Below are 16,467 nucleotides of genomic sequence, written 5' to 3' on the forward strand. Positions count from 1 at the left end.
GGGTTATATAGGCAATAAAAGCTACACTACATCCATTGGGTGCTGGTAAAGGAAATGCTATACAGTTAATATCTGATGAGTTATACACCTTTAGGGGTTTCCCAGGCTGGAAGTGGCCTTTCCTATTGCGGAAGTGGTGCGTGCCGCCGCCTGTAACGTATCTCACCACTCGATGACCGCCACCACTCGATGACCACCCCAACAAAAATCTTCATCTCGACAACCACCTATCTTTAACCACCCACAACATGCCTAATGAAGAAGCAATTGCTTGTGCGATTAAAGATTTAAAATCGCAGGACGTCCCTAATTACGCACAAACAAGAAAGTGGAAAATCGATCAGAGGACTCTTGCGCGTCGATATTCAGGCAAAACAGTGTCTAATAAGGAAGCTACCTTAACTTATTGCAAAAAGTTAATAGATACTCAAGAGGAAGTCCTTTTATAGTATATCGAACGTTTATCGAATAGAGGCCTATCTCCTACACCTCAAATCATCGCAAATCTCGTTCTAGAGCTCACCAAACAGCCAGTTGGCATTAATTGGGTATCTCGATTTTGCAAGAGGCATCAGGCCCGGATAACATCAAGATATCTTCGAACGATCGATCAATATAGGCATGTTGCGGATAACTCTGCCCATTTTGAGCATTTCTACGATCTTGCAAGTGTTTAAATATTTATTATTTATTAGATATCTCGTTACTAATACCCTCTTCTTTAGCTAGGGAAGGTGGTTGATAAATATAATATTACTCCTAGTAATATCTATAACTTTGATGAGAAAGGCTTCCTAATTGGGCTTGGACATGCAGTAAAACGCGTAGTCCCTATCCATTTGCTAAAGAATAAGAGGATAACTACCGTTTATGATAGAAATAGGGAATTTATCTCTCTACTTGCTGCTATCTCTGCAGATGGGGAAAGGATTCCTCCTACACTTATTTATAAGGGAGAAGGAGATCTATAAGACACCTGGTTAGATAACTACTCCCCGGAGGAATAAACTATATATTTTATAGCATCACTAAACGGTTGGAGCTCTAATAATTACGGCCTAGAGTGGTTAGAGAAAGTCTTTGATAATATATAAAGATAAAGGCTAGTAGGGCAAGGAGGCTCCTTACCCTTAATAGGCACTCTTCTCATATTAATATGCGATTTATTAACTACGCTAATTAAAACTATACCCTTTTTACTATCCTTCCTCCCTATTCAACTCACTATCTCCAGCCGTTAGATATTAGGATATTTGGGCTACTAGCTAGTGCATATTCCCAAGAAGTTAATAACCTAATATAGGGAGGCCTTGGATATCTCTCAATTAGGAAGAGAGACTTTTGGAAGCTCTTTTATACTACATGGTGTAAAGCTCTTACAGAGGAGAATATTAAGTCTGGCTTTAGAGCAACGGGTATCTATCCTCTTGAGCCACAGAGACAGCTGCGATATTTCTAGTAAGAACGGCCAATTACTCTAGTAAATGTAGCTGCAGAGCCTTCTACTCCTATTACAATATGAGGCCTCCGCCAGATAACCAAAAAGGTGTATCTCCGCCAGTCTCTTGCAGAAAGAGACTATATCTAAAAGATAATTCGAGCTAGTGAGCAACTTGTCTTTAATAATGATATTTTACGGCATAAAAATCAAGCTCTTAGCGGTGCTTTAATTATTGAGAAGCAACGAAGGAAGAGAGGCAAAGGATTGGGCCTTTTTGATAAAGAGAAAGCCGGCCAGGCCCAGTTCTTCTCTCCTTCCAAAGTTAATGCAGCAAGGAAGAGAGCTCTAGATATCGAGTAAGAAAAACAGGCCCAGATAGCTTAGGCCAAAGAGTTAAAGCTTCAGCGATTAATATATCGCGATACAAAGGCTCAAGAGGCTGCAGAGAAGAAGGCCCAAAGGCTTAAAGAGCAGCAGGAACGGAAGGAGGCCCGTGAGAAGGCCCAAATAGAGGCAGCTGCTCAGCGCGAGCAAGTAGCGCTAGAAAGGAAGCGTAAGGCCGGTGAACAGGAAGCCCAGCAAATGGCTAAGAAGGCTAAAAAGGCCTAAATCAACGCCCCGAGCCCTATCTCACCTTCTAAATTAGGAAAGAAGAAGAAGTCACCCATAAAGGTGGCTCTAATCGATCCTGTCCCTTCATTACCCAATTTCTTATCCCATGGCAGAGAAACACGTTCTGGCCGAACTATCAAGCCCAACACTCGTTTGTTTTCCTAATCTAACTAATTAATATGTAAACTAGAGCTCTACTATCGTTATTTAATATCTAATTTAATTTGTTATTCGCGTTGTTGTGGATATATTAATACATGTAGGGGCGGTGGTGATATCGGTGTTTATTTTGATGGGTGGTCATCGAGTGGTGGCGGTCACCGAGTGGTGAGATACGTTAGCGGACCCACCTCGACCACCAAGTCTTATAAAAGGGCCACCACCTCCCGCCGTTTTAACATCCTCTTCCCTCAGGCCACATCCGGCCCTCCAGATACCCATCCGCCTACACACTATATTCAGGTGAATGCACGCGAATTCCCTAGAACACTTGCAGACGCTCGCGCCTTCGCCATCGGCTGCCCTCACCTGCCCTTCGCTACCTCTCTAGTCTTGCGTTTTACACTCGCTTCGGTTATTTTAACCACACCTCTATTGCCTATACTCCTCCCTTTCTATCGCGTTTCTCCCTCGGCGGTGCCGCCGTCTCTTCCTCGACGGCTCCCTCCCAGCCGTCTGCTCCTTTGCCTACCCTGTGTCTACTCTTTCCCTGCCTCTATTTACGGCCTGTACCACTACGTGTCGCCACTGAGCGAACGAGCACCTTCTACTCGCAAGCGGCCTCCACGCCTGCCGCCATGACCTCCCTATTTCGACCTCCATATTCTACGAGTTCCACCGCACTCCCTGGGCTCACCCTTTCGGGGTCTGCTCGGTGACACGCCAGGCTCATGCTACTGGATGGACCGCACGCCTCGCCCCTTTTCACCCTGCGTCCCCTTACCCTTACGGCTGAGCTATATACCGTCTTACCTACATGGCAAACGGCGCTATCTGTCAAGCTATTGATAGCTACGCCTGGGCCTATAATCAATTTATTTCCCGCGGATAGGGAAATCTCAGCTTTGGGCGCATAGGAAAATAGAGAGGGAAGCAATTAAAGGGGGCTATAGCTGCACGGAGTCCTGGCAATATTACATTTCTAGGTGTGATTACTGACCGCAGCATCCTGATCGTCTACTGTTGATAAATAGTAAAATTGCCGCAGTCGCAGGTTGATTACGAAACCGAGACTTGCCAGGCCGCCGGCTTTGTCTCCCTGTAGCTAGAATCCGCCTTGTGTTGGCCGCAGATGGGGAGAAGACCTGTAGGATTCGAGATCCTCCCGCCCGCGGCCTCCGGAGACGAAATTATGAGACATCGAGTGCATTACGCAGTGCTTCCTGGAGATCAGGAATCACATTCTATGCTCCGGCAGCGCAGTCGGCCGAATCTGATCATCCCTCTCGAAAATTTTGACCTCCTTATTTCTCGCCGGCTGGGGCTATTTATGCATCAAGCCGGAGCTACTGGTAAGCCATTATGCCATCAGCAACCGGGATCGTTACCTGAATGGCGAATTTTTCAGATGCCGTGAGAGCCAACCTGCACATGTACTAGGTTCATGAAGGGGAGCCGGGCTAGGACTGAAGATCGCAACCTGGCAACTCCGCGGGCGCAGTTAGGATCAGCTTGCCCAGCCAACACCGTGTCGAATGTTACATTCAGGCAGAAGGAAAGTCGAGCAAGGGGTGCCCCGGCTCCGAGTCCATGAGGGCGCATGATATCTGTGCCATCAAATTTCTTGGTTGAATCAGCTGGGTCCCTTATTACCGCATCTGCCTGGGGCCTTGGGATTTTATTCTCTTCCGTCGTTTGCGGATAAAAGCAGGCAGGTATCCCCTTTTGCTTTGCTCAACCAACTCCCCCAACCAAATAACCCGCGAGTCACCCTCCCAGCCTCAAGATAGATTCCGTTTCAGTGATTCTGGCCTATAGTCCACTAATAGTAGATCAATATTCACGGCCACTGAGCTTCCGCTTGCCCGGCCAGGTGACATTAGGATGGACGACGCGCATGTGCCTTTTAAGGGCATCAGCACGCGAAAAGGTCTTCGCCTCCTCACACTCGTGGCAGCTGGTCTTCTGCTTGCTGACATTGTGTATTGTGTCCTCGTGGCGGGTGAGGTCATACGGCCGGGAGAATTCTGTACTACAGGGCCTACCCGTCGACGGGTTCGTGCGGTCACATCGGTGAGGGCCGGCTCGCGAGTTGCGTACGCTGAGACCTTGGCTAGGAATAACTTGGTGGGTTCTGCGGTGTTTCATCATGCAGGCACGCCTTTCGAAGCGGCGGGTGCAGCTGTGGTAGGTACAGCTGTAGATGCCAGCATCCGAGGTCGCGCCCTCGGATTGGCTGGCGGATAGATCCACGTTGTGGCCATCGTTCATGCTGGGCTCCAACCCGGCAAGGGTGGAGCCTGTGTCTGAAGCCATGCCCCCGGGTTGGCTGGTGGCTAGGTGTGTGTCCTGGTCATCGGTCCTTTTGGCCATAAAATCGGCGCTCGTTTCCTGTAGATACTGCTGGGGGAAACTGGCGTCTGGGAAGCAAGTATTTGGGCCGTAAAAGTAAGGCTAGTGCATGTCCTGGGGGTCGGAGAAAGGGGTAAAGGCGTCCGTGGAGATGTTAGCGATGGCCAAGGTGTGCGGTGCCTGGAAATCACACCCCGGAGGTAGATGCAACTTGTGTGGAAGGTCGGGCTCTCTAAAGGAGAAGTGTAGGTGCATTCTGCCCATAGACGCTGAGGAAAATTTAGTAAATAAAGTACACCGCGGGGCTTATAGTAGAGACCTAAGGGGAAGCGGCGGGTGGTCGAGGCAGGTTATAAGGGATAAGATCTATGTGATTTATCCGGGCCATTGTAAAAGCCATACTTTATAGATAAACCAACCGCGAGGCTATGACACTTGGTTTTTAAGCATTCCTTTAAACTAATTGAAGTTATACCAACTTAGAGACGCCATCAATAAATCAATGCATGGGCTAGCTCACTTGTAATCGGATCGGTATTTTAAGCCGCTAGCTAATATTGTGTATTAGACTAATAAGGGGAGGTGCCTTGAGCAGGTATAGAAAATAAACTAGTCCAGGGATTTTTTTAGGAACTTGATAGGCACGATATTTTGTGGTTTATTGAATAGATAGATGGGCAATACCGTGCATTAAAAAGTATAGGGGATAGGTGTATTTATAGTAGGTGCGAGATTATAGCTTTTGGTTACCACTCAGTACAAACGAGGTTATTACTAGTACTTTATACGTTTAGTTTATAGGGCATGCCGAGGTCTCGGCAGGATGTCTGTGTCCTAATCTTCCATGCGTGATGCAATTCTATCTCTTCTACAAGAGCGATGTCACCAAGGAGGCAGCTATCCTAGCTCCAGCCATGATCCATGAACTAGCAGAGATATCCCGGTCCGCGACGTTGTTTGGTGTAGCCGTTGTCATTGGTGGCATCATGTCGGTGACTCCCAGGCGCGGAGTTGCAGTCTGTCTCCCCATATGGCCAGAGCCGGCGGTGGCTTGCGATTCGGCGTAGCATCCGGCATAAATTCTGGTCTCGTTCAGCCAAACCCAGCCCCCTGGAATCGAAAGCATGGCGTCATACCAGGCGACCGGGCACACCTCAGCGAGGGAGAAGGCCGCAGAGCTGTGTGATGACCACCATACGGAGGCCACGCTGCCATAGGAGGACAGAGCAGGCAGTAGAGACTTGGGCGCAGCCGTACTAAGGCGACACCAGTCGGAGGACTCAGGAAAAAGGCACCTCTCCGTAGATTTGATGGTCAAGACGCAATCCTTAATCAGTTCGCTACCGTGCGAAGAGATAGCCGCCAACAGCGCACCGGTCGGTGTAGGTACCTCGAAGAACTTAGTGAGATTGTGCGTCACACACTGCCAGGGATCGATAGTGACGGTCGGTCGGTCGCTGGGCAGGATTGTAGTAATTTCGTCGAATACCTTGGTGGCAGCTACAGCGGAGGCCGCCACTAGCAGAAGGCTCGATATCTTCATTGTGTTTTCCAAAGTCGAGGAACGAGATGGTATATAACTATGTATGTATATAGTATTCTTAGATAGGTGGCTGTTTTATTTGGTGTAGGATAAAAGAGGGTCTATATACACTAGTGACACTCGACAGCACAAAAAACAGCGAACACCAGGAGATAAGGAAACCAAATGATGATGGATGCATGCAGGGTATATGGTAAATCAAACATAGTTATAAAACGGCTAAATTGCGATACGAGAAATACAGGGGTTTGAGCTATTATCATGCATTCCTATGGAGTAGGCAGCAAGGAATGCACAGCAATGACTCCGTATGCTACTTTTTAATAGAGTTACTTATTTGACGTGTTTACGCGCCAAGCGCCAAGGGACTCTTTACGTGAAATAGTTAGCCGCTATGTACGTAACTATTTATTCTCCAACATCGACGTCAACAACTTCAACCGCTTCAACTTTTCACTGCGGACGATACCATGACTATACTACGCGAGATCAAATACTCGCGCCAGGACTGCATTGCTGCAGTTCGTGACTACTACCAGTTTCTAGCCATGATGTATCTCGACGAAAACCTTGTTCTCGAGCCACCAGAGGGAGGCTGGCCATCAATCACCGATGAAGCCATGCTGGCCATCGGCAAGGATAAGACAGTTGCTTCTCTACTCCGCCATTTGCCTTATCTGGCTCGTCCTACAACATTTGGGTCGGAGAGCGAGCCCATCCCATTCCTCTTCTGTGCTAATTGGGCACATAACTGCGCTCAGATCAAGGCTGGCCGATTAAAGGCTGAAGGCGTTAGGGACACATCCCAAGCATGCATGGATGCAGAGAGGGTACCACCTCACGTTGTCGGCCTCACGAGTGGCGGGCGGGATACTAGTGCAGTCCTCCTTGATACTAAGCTCGGCGTCATATTCTTCCCCAAATGCCATGGGGATATAATGGTGGACCCTTATCGGGAGGGAGTTCTAGACAATCTATACAACTATGCACCCGAGAACGAAGCGGACTGGCGTGCGAGTGGCGGTTGCTGGGCAATCACAGACTTCTTCGAGGTTCTTAAACATGAGTTTCGCAAGCTATCCTTCGTTCCACTTAATACACGCATTGTACTTGAGATCTATTCGGCTAAGTTAGAAGAGGTTATTCCGATGGTACAGGAGATTTATTGAAAGCATGGCTGGCCCAATATGGAATTTTACAACAAGCGGAAGTGCCTAGCGTCAGTGCTGGCGGAGTTGGAAGACAAGTTCCCCGATTGTATAGACAGGTATGATGGTTGGCCAATTGACGATAGACCACGGGATACATAAATCAGCCTATTATTTATGTATTCTCGAGTTTTACGTATGCAATTCAGATCCTTCCGCTCGCTTGGGCCTGTCTAGTCTGTCTTCTACGACCCTGAAAATTACAAGTGGCCGACCTACCCACTTTATGCAGGAATTTACAGAAAGGTGAAATGAGGGGGGGTTTACAGGGGAATGCCTAGTAAACTACGGGACCTGCGTTGGAGGGTCAATAGGTAAGGTACTGGGATCGAAGACATGAGCCTGCAACCTAACAATCATACCAAGACTTTGAACAGGTACCAAAGGAGATGCACGCCTACACATATATACACACATATATATATACATGTATATGGCCCCTTTAGTTATCTCCCTATCTTCAATTATTTCACCTCTACATCTGCGCCCTCACGATGCTTATCGTGAGACCAGCCATAGTCGCGCTTTTATGGGCGGCCGTGGCGCAAGCTGCTATTAACCTCGACAGCTCTCACGCCACGAAACCTTTAGAGGAGGATAATCCCTCGCCAATTGGTGATCCTACTACCTATTATCCTAACCAATATAACTGTCCACTACCATGTGTTGATCTCGCAAATATCCATAGCTAGATCCCATACTTCTCAGTAAAGCGTTTACACCGTTGCCATAAGCCTATACTACTCCAATTCTCTATCACGCAGCCCCTGGATGATTTAGACTCTACTATACTTATACGAAGCTGTACTGTAGGTGCTACTTCCTCGCCCGCCGCTTTACGTGCTATAGAGCCCGTCCACAACCCTAAACTCTTGAAAGATTTATTCTAAGGGAGCCTCAAAACTGCACCGGCTTGTATTTCTACTAGCATCGAGGTCTTAGATAAGCTGTAACTAGCTATCGGCACAGGCGGGGGACAAAATGGTGATGGGCAACGACCTAGGGCGGCATTAAAGCTGCGGTATGATATTCTTATTACTTCTTAGGAATTATTATTGCATATGCAGACAGGGACAATGAACCAATGACTAATAACAAATACCAGGCGCATTCATGTTCAAATAAAGTAGGCAGCAAAGTATGTACTCCCTGCTGTTTTTTTTTTCGCTCAACAAAGAAACGCTTCACTTGGTTGTTAGGAGATTATAGGAGATTAGAGTGAATACCCATGTTACATGATTGAAAGTAAACCGTCACCCAAAACAAGAATAAAACAAACAAATATACATTGGGAAGGAAGGAAAGAGAATATGGAAACACGACCAAGGGAAAGCTGGGCGAGGACACGGCGGAGATGGACATCCGGCTTCGTAAACACTGGGGTCCGCGTATCGATATTGGGGGTCCGAAAATGTGATGCGAATGGAATGGTGTATCATCGTATTAAAGTGGTTAGTAATATTTGCAGCTATTCCCAGCCAGCATGAATTAAAAAAAGATAAAAAAAGTTGTATGGGAAGAAACCCCACGGACGTTCCCTCAATGCAATCACATATTGGCAAGTTCATTATCAATCTGGCGGTCGAGGAAAGCCTTCTTTTCTCCAGTCAAAGTCGTTTGAAGTCGTTGTTCAACAAGGGCACGAACTGAATAAATATATTAGCAATTGATACGGGTAAATGTAGGATTGTTAATCATACCTTGTTTCTTTGTGACGGTGTCGAGATCTACTTCTCCTAGACATCCTTGAATTGCAGCAGTAATAGCGGCCTCGTCGGGACCCTGTCCAGGAGCATTTCTGAAGTCCACCAGGGTACTGGCGGGTCGCGGCATGGGGCTTCGCATGCTCAGGCGTTGGGATGGAGCAAAGTTGTTATCAGAGCCCGGTACACCGAAGCCACTCAAGCGGCTGGCATTGGCTGGGTTATCTTGATAGTGGCTCAAGTTACCTACGGATAGATGTTGAGAGCCTCGGCCACCTAGTTGAGGTTGGTCCGTGTAGGTAGTAAGGTGAGACATATGCGAGCTCCTATTTCCAGGAAGATTGCTGTATGGGCTTGGAGAATGAGGAAGGACGTAGGGTGTTTGTTGAGCCCCCTGAGTCGGGAAACCAGTTAGGATCGTTGATGCTGGCTTCACGGAAGAATACATCGAATGCATGTCATCCATCTCAACGGCCGATTCGTCATTGTATCCTGGGAGGTTACCCTTCTCCTGTGCATTTGGATTGCCTCTGCGACCGGGGAGGTTATGGATAAGAGCGTAGTTGTCCCATCTCTGGAGAGGGATGCTCTTAGGATCAAAGTGCTCATCTTCGACAGCAATAATTTTCCTGTCACCCTTCTCTCCAATAACGATACGGGTGTTACCCCATGTGAAGTTGTCTTGGTTCCAGAAGGAGTACAAGGGGAGAATAAAACTGTAGAAGGGGAACGCCATCAGGTAGATGATCATCCAACCAATATGTTGCCATTGGCGTTTGATGATGAAGATGACAGCCTGAAGACCGTATACAGCTGCAATCAAGATAATGGAAATCAATGGGAATTGTCCTTTGTGGGAGCCGACGAGATAGAGAAGGTATCCAAGATAGACGGTTGTGGCTGGGAGGATGAGCGTTCCGAACAAGTCAATGAATACAACGAATCTCATGCTGAAGCAACAGAAGCCACACAGGTCTTTCAGGAGCATAAGTTCAGCGAGATTGTGGATGGTAGAGTTGATCCAACGTCGTCTCTGGGACATGAGAACCTGCCACGTTTCTGGAGCAGCGGTGCTTGCATACGCATCAGGCACGAATTTGTAGGACATGTGAGGGAAGTGTTTTGTCATCAGTGTCGTTAAGAATCGATCTTCTCCTAGGGACAACAGATTCTTCTGGTGCAAGGTGTCAACTCGTACATCAGCATACTCGCTAATGACCTTTTCAGAAATGATCAATGGACGCCCTTTATCTTGGGTACGGAGTCGATACATGGAGAAACTTTCGGAAAGATTAGTATATTAAAATAAAGCGTGGTGTTTGGGGAAAGATGAGACTTACCATCCAGGAAGACAGGTAACACTGCCGAAAAGAGATTCGAAAGATTTGGCCAAATGATGGGAAATGTAGTATTCGTAGACCTGAATCATAGTCCACCAACTTCGTTCCTCGTTCTGTAAACTGGTTTCACCACAGATACCTGCAATTTTCGCGTCGTTTGCACAACTTGCAACTAACCGATTAAGAGAATCTTCCCTAACGCTAGTATCGGCATCAACCATGAGAAGGTACTCATACAGTTCAGGGTCCACTCCGATGACGTTGTTGATCTGATGGAATATCTCCAGCTCGAGCGGCGACATATGGGAGCGGTGGTGGACACGGTTAAGGAACCTGAGTAGAAGGACCTGGGAGTCACGCTTTCCACGATTTCCGGGCTTGGTCTTGGACTGTTCTGATTCCTTGCCGACTTTGACGACGACGATGTAGGGGACCACGTTGCCTTCGTACTCATACAGGCCAGAATACACCTTTCCGTAGTTAAGCTGGTCACTTCCTTCACCGACGGATTTGAATGGGAGAGCCGGGGGATCGATTTTGGGATCGACACCAAGAATATCGAGTACAATTTTGGGAGTAGGCCTATCGTTACCACCACCAACGATCATACCATCACAGACAACGAATATGAGCTTTCGCTTGTTATCGTATTGGAGCGCAGTGAGAGAATCAATGGCTTTGCGGAGTTGGTCCTCTCCTTCGGTGTACGCTGGTACCTGGCAGATAACAAACTTGTCTTGCATCGCAGGTCGACGTTTAGTACCAAGCTGCAGGGCAGCAAGGAACTTTATGAGAATAACAGCACAAAGGACGATAGTAAACGACAAAAGGATGTACTTGTTCGCTTGACAACGTGGGGTCTCACGGAAATCGGTCTTTCCAACATAGAATTGATTGTTCAAACAATTCATGCTGTTCTTGAACTCGGTGGTATCGCCCCATAGACTTGTGATATCGGTTCCGGCTTCCTTCTTAAATAGATCTGTGACAACAGGTGGTAAGAAGTCATACGCGGGGTAACTGTCCATTTTGTCAAGAGTGTTAAAGTAATCAGTCAAGTCGTAGACCTTTTCGTTGATGATAACCCATTTCCTGTCAAGGTCCCTTGCTTGGGCTGTGACATTCTTTTTGGACCAAACCAAGTCACCCTTGTAAAATTCCTTAATCACGGGTTGGAAGACCTTTGGATACCAATCTTCATTGTGAAGCTTAAGAGTTATATCAGGTTGGTTGGGACCAGACTTGTGAATAGCGATCGGGTTTAAAGAGGCATCGGTGTTGTTGGGGATGAGTTCAATGTTCGACTTAATGCCAAAACCAGGGCAGGCTAACGTCAATGGGATGGGGAAATAGGCGTCAAGATTATGGCCAGCGAATGGCTGCATGGCTTCCCGGTCGGTTGGGTATTTTCTGCCTGATGTATGCGGAGTTTTTGCAAACTTGCTGATATCATAGACCTGACCGCGGATACTGACGAATGTATCATCTTCACCTTGGTGGAAACCGATTTCTGTGCTGTCCCATACTTTGTCCCTACCAGGGCAAATCAGATTGCCAAACTCGACAATGTAGAAGACAATGATAGCGTTCAAGAGTATAATCAAAAACACGAGAACAATTTTCTCTCTCCATGCCATGCGGACATCCGGTCGCTTCATCCGTCCGACATAGCGGAGGACGAAGGATGGAATCCAGAAAGTCATCGCCCAGACAAATGCAATCCACAGCCGACGACTGAAAGTGATCCTTTCATGTTCAATGCTTTTAGGGTCGGCAAATTCAGGGTCGAGTTGGCCGACAAAGCGACCCAGGTTTTCATCGTAGTAGGCGTCGTCGTACTTAATGTCGTCTCCTTTGGCTCCCAGGCCATAGTCACCAACGTTCCTAGAGACTCTGTTCATGGTGGGCGCAACTGATTGAGCGACTCCTGTGCCAGTAACTACTGTCGCAGCTATTGTTCCGGGGCCCTGTCTGTTTACAAGGTGTTCGTGGCTTCCTTGGATGCTCATGCCGTCGGCGGTGAAGAAGCCACTCTGGTTCATTGCAGGGTTCAAACCTGGCGGGCTAGGTGTGTAACCTGAGTCAAAATTGCTGGTCATTCCTGGATTAAACGGGTTGGCGTTCGCCTGTTGGGGCATGAGGTCGAGCATGGATTCGGCCTCCCACCAGGCACTTTCTCTCATCCAGATGCGCTCATTACCGACGACCACGTCACCATTTGACCATCCTCGTTCAAGAATCCAATTCTCGACACCATCTTTTCCTTCCTGACAACCGAGGGGAGAATATCTGATAACGAACTCCTCAACGTCGAAGTCTGCCGTAAAATCCAATCGTTTGTTTCGACGGTTTGCTACTTCTGGGAGTCTCCAAGCACGAAGTTGGCGCGAGACGGTTCCGGCAGACCAAGCAGAGGTAGCCGAGGGTAGGGCAGCAAGAGCAGCTGGTGGGTCGTCTGTTGGATGAATAGAAAGGTGATACCAGACTCTGCTGCTTCCAAGGGTATTGACTAGGTCAAAACGCTTCGTCTGGCCATGTCTAACCCCTTGTCCTGGAACAGGGTATAGAATTTGACGGAAGAAACAACCAGGTTCCACCTCAACGCCGATTTTCTCCAAGACTCCCTCAACTTTATCATTAAAGTAGTCCCTTTCTCGGGAAGCGGCATTATCAGTCATACCCAAGTGTACTCCGACCTCGGCTTTGGCAGCGTTCATCTCACTAACAACTGAATGACCTGGGCCAATAACCTCGATTCCATCCTCCTTTATCTCAGCGTTGATACCCGTGGTATCATCGAATGCGCCTCTGAGAGCAATTGCCTTTCCTAGAGCAGGGTCCGGGATTTCGACAACGGTAAGGCCGACAGTATCGGCGGTTTCTTCCTCAGTCAAGGCAGTGCGGGGTCCCCCGTCACTCGAGCCGTTTTCGTGGATGGAGATGATCTCGTTGTGAATAGCCTCGTTCGCCTTTGCAATAATCCAGTCCAACAATGCATCGTAGATACCGGCCATCAAGGCCTCTCGTTCGTCCGTGTTGAAGTTCTTAAGAAGGATGAGCGGGTCGATGTTCAAGAGACCTCCAACATCTTCACAGACATCCTCGATCTCTTCTTGATCGACCAACAGGCCCATTGCATTTCCGAGTTTAAGCAGAGCGGCCAGGACAGACAGAAGGTTCCTCTGAGCGGCACCTTTGATTCCAATAGCCTTCAGGCAACTCCGGAAGTCTTCCGCAGCAGCAGCATCGTCAGCTGTAGGCAAGTAGGATGGGGGATCGAATGTGCCGGATTTACTAAGAAGGGCACAGGTGGAAGGGTCGTTAATGCCTAGGAATTCCCTCTCCGCTGGCGTGGATGAGGATGTGATGAGGTAGTAAAAGACGTCAAAGGCCCGGTAACCGGCTTCAGCGGGGATGTTGAATAGGCCGTGAGAAGTGTTGATGCCAGAATTAGACACTGCTAGCTGGACGTCCGTGACACGGCCGGTCAAGGTAAAAGTATAGGAGACTGCGAGAGCTGAATATTGGAGGGCAGTGGGGTTGTATGGGGTGACTTGAGAGACGAATGGGCGAATGGCAGAGATGGCGGTATATGCGATTTCTGGCGTAGCGAGTGGTAGAGATGCTAACATGGGAAACAAGAGGGAGGGAGAAGATTGATGTGAGGAGCTGTCAATAGTCAGTATTCATGAATCCTGCCTTCCAGTCGTAAAAAGTAGAAGCCTTTAAGAGAGGGTAATTACCATAAAACGATGCATCCATCTTCTGCTCTTCGTCGAGCGTGCTCCCAGGCTCTCCTTGCCAGACTCGCGTCCAGCGTTCCGCCAACTTCTCCGTTAGGACCTGGGGTGGTGGTGGTGAGCCATGTGTTGACCACCAAGCTGGTTCCGGCCTCAAGCTGGTATCCCTGTGCAGAGGCGTAGGCAGTGTGAAGCGCATTCAACAGCGTCGTCGTGGAAACCTGGGCTGGCTGCTGGCCAGCTGATCGAGGGTCCTGAGAAACCGACGACAGGGCCGAATAGATGGACATACGGTTCGCCATGGTTGCGAGTCCGTTTGGGCGTCAATGGTATATCCTATGAGACAGCAACGCTGGTCTCGTAAAGTCCTAGTTCTGAGAAGACATCCAAACGAGCGACGGATAGAGTAAAGATTCGTTCTATGGCCGAGAGACGGGGATGTCGGCCTCCTTTTGGCACGAGAGCAGGAGACCTCCTGAATACCGAATATTAAGCCGCAAGAGCTGCCTCTAACGGCGAGAGAAGAGAGATAGAACGCAGCAGAGCAACAAACACAACGGTTAACGAGCGAACGACGAAGAAGCGAGAGAAAAGTCAGCGAAAAGACGAGTCGATGATGTTGTTGACGCTTCGCTGGCTTCGAGGTTGCTGGTGTTTCACATTCTTTTTTTTGTTTGTCTCGGACATCAACAGTGGTAAAGTAAGCGTACGGTACGTGACCTGACAGTACGCCCTTCCTTCATTACAGATATATATAAGTGGTGCACATGTGAGATTTATTTTCGGCCCTCGCAGCGAGCTAGACAGAGGTTGTATTTCTTCACGATGTGGCAAGGAACAAGCTGCCGGGCTGAGGTAAGACTGCTCCATGCAGGCGGGATGCTACGAGGGGCTTCTACTTGACATGTTAGAAATATGACACTTCGTGCTCCGTACATGTAGGATGGCAGGACCGATGATGTCCATATATAGTCAAGAGCACGGGTGTCCCACGCGAGCTGCTGGCCGTTTCGCGATGCAACAGCCAGAGCATCTCCTAGACTGGCTACTGGCTCTTGGATCTTGCTTGTGGCATCCAGTTTCCTGCAGCCACCACACGGCACGGTTATCGAATAGAGTCATGCTAGGGCCATCGATCGAATCTCGATACTAAATGTCTGTATCCGTGAGTTATAGATGCTGCTCCTCCAGTAGCTATCGAGATCAGCAGGGCGATAATATAATAGTTCGCATTGTGGTGCCATGCAGGTGGTGGCGATGGGCGGCATGGGCGACGACCGGGGAAAGGAGGATTAGCGGCTGTGATGTCTCAAATAGACACCTCCCTGAACACTTGTCTCACGCTCAACGACCACAACGACCTCTCTCTCGCTGTCGTTCGCTAGGCAAAGATAGCCGCCATCACTCTCACTTCAAACACTCGGCAGTCTCGAGCCAGGAAGAACCACGACGGCCATCCATACCCAATGCTCCCCCTTTCATCAAAGATCCATGGAGCTGGCGAAAAGGAACAATTAAGCCTAGGATCGTGCCGTTCTCGATCCACGAATCGACGTCGAGGGATGTACGAGCCTAACTGGCTCATGTGGAGTTGAGCAAGGACGTGGGGGACAGCTCAGGAGAACCGTCGAACTGGCAGCCGCGTATCTTTCTCTGCAACTTCACTCGCATATCCAGCCTCTCACTAGCCGCAGCTTCAGCCTGCCTGTCTCGTCTTGTTGATCCTCCGTGATCCTGATATGTGTTTGATGTTTGATGTTGCTGGTGTTGATGTTGCTGATATTGCTTGATGTTGATGTATTTATTTTTAGCTTCGAGCGAGGCGATGCTAGTGTAACTTACTTTCTCCTTTTTGTCAGCGTGTATTTGTGGTATTGTAAATACGCGTACGGGAATGTTTCACTTCAGTTTACATCTTACCCTTTTGGGCTGCGAGCACCGCCAGGGAAAAAAAGACGCCCAAGGAGAACTTTCGACCTTTCAACCACCTTCAACTTTCCTCCCTTCGTCGAGGCCGGTCGATGAGAACGCTCGCTTTGCTCTCGCTGTTATCGAGATAGCGTCTGCGTCTCTTTTCACCGTCGCTCGTTTCGGCTGCGTTGTTGCTGCTCGTTTCGCCTACATACGCCCGTTTCACTGCACATAATACAGTCGCTTGCTGTATCACCATCTTTCGACCTCTAGACGCCTGCTTCGTTTCTTCCAGCCTGTCCTTGCTTTGGCTTTCTGCGCAAGGCCCCTATCCGAGTTTTATTCCTTCGCTTGATCAAAGTCGAGGACGTCTAGTCTGAACCCGGGAGTTCGTGATAACAAACACATACATCGTCTGGTGTGTATGTTGACCGGGCGACCCCATCTATTCCACAGCT

General features: G+C 48.5%; 4 protein-coding genes across 4 annotated transcripts; 1 reads left to right on the top strand and 3 right to left on the bottom strand.

Annotated features, from left to right (window-relative positions):
* Window positions 1-4,045: 4,045 nt before the first annotated feature.
* Window positions 4,046-4,585, bottom strand: GIQ15_02305 (C2H2 transcription factor (Rpn4); the record flags this gene model as incomplete). Its single annotated transcript, XM_033549722.1, has 1 exon — window positions 4,046-4,585. One exon carries the CDS (start codon window positions 4,583-4,585, stop codon window positions 4,046-4,048), a length of 540 nt encoding a protein of 179 aa, XP_033406883.1.
* Window positions 4,586-5,432: 847 nt separating this feature from the next.
* On the bottom strand, window positions 5,433-6,107 carry GIQ15_02306 (uncharacterized protein; the record flags this gene model as incomplete). The annotated part of the gene is made up of 1 exon (XM_033549723.1): window positions 5,433-6,107. The coding sequence occupies one exon, from the start codon at window positions 6,105-6,107 to the stop codon at window positions 5,433-5,435; it is 675 nt and encodes a 224-aa protein (XP_033406884.1).
* A 470-nt stretch (window positions 6,108-6,577) lies between these two features.
* GIQ15_02307 (uncharacterized protein) lies at window positions 6,578-7,276 on the top strand (the record flags this gene model as incomplete). The annotated part of the gene is made up of 1 exon (XM_033549724.1): window positions 6,578-7,276. The coding sequence occupies one exon, from the start codon at window positions 6,578-6,580 to the stop codon at window positions 7,274-7,276; it is 699 nt and encodes a 232-aa protein (XP_033406885.1).
* Window positions 7,277-8,863: 1,587 nt separating this feature from the next.
* On the bottom strand, window positions 8,864-14,400 carry GIQ15_02308 (chitin synthase; the record flags this gene model as incomplete). The annotated part of the gene is made up of 4 exons (XM_033549725.1): window positions 8,864-8,961; window positions 9,016-10,298; window positions 10,359-14,027; window positions 14,102-14,400. The coding sequence occupies 4 exons, from the start codon at window positions 14,398-14,400 to the stop codon at window positions 8,864-8,866; spliced, it is 5,349 nt and encodes a 1,782-aa protein (XP_033406886.1).
* Window positions 14,401-16,467: the final 2,067 nt, after the last annotated feature.

The sequence above is a fragment of the Arthroderma uncinatum genome (genome assembly GCF_011692745.1).
Source record: "Arthroderma uncinatum strain CBS 119779 chromosome Unknown scaffold2, whole genome shotgun sequence".
Lineage (NCBI taxonomy): Eukaryota > Fungi > Ascomycota > Eurotiomycetes > Onygenales > Arthrodermataceae > Arthroderma > Arthroderma uncinatum.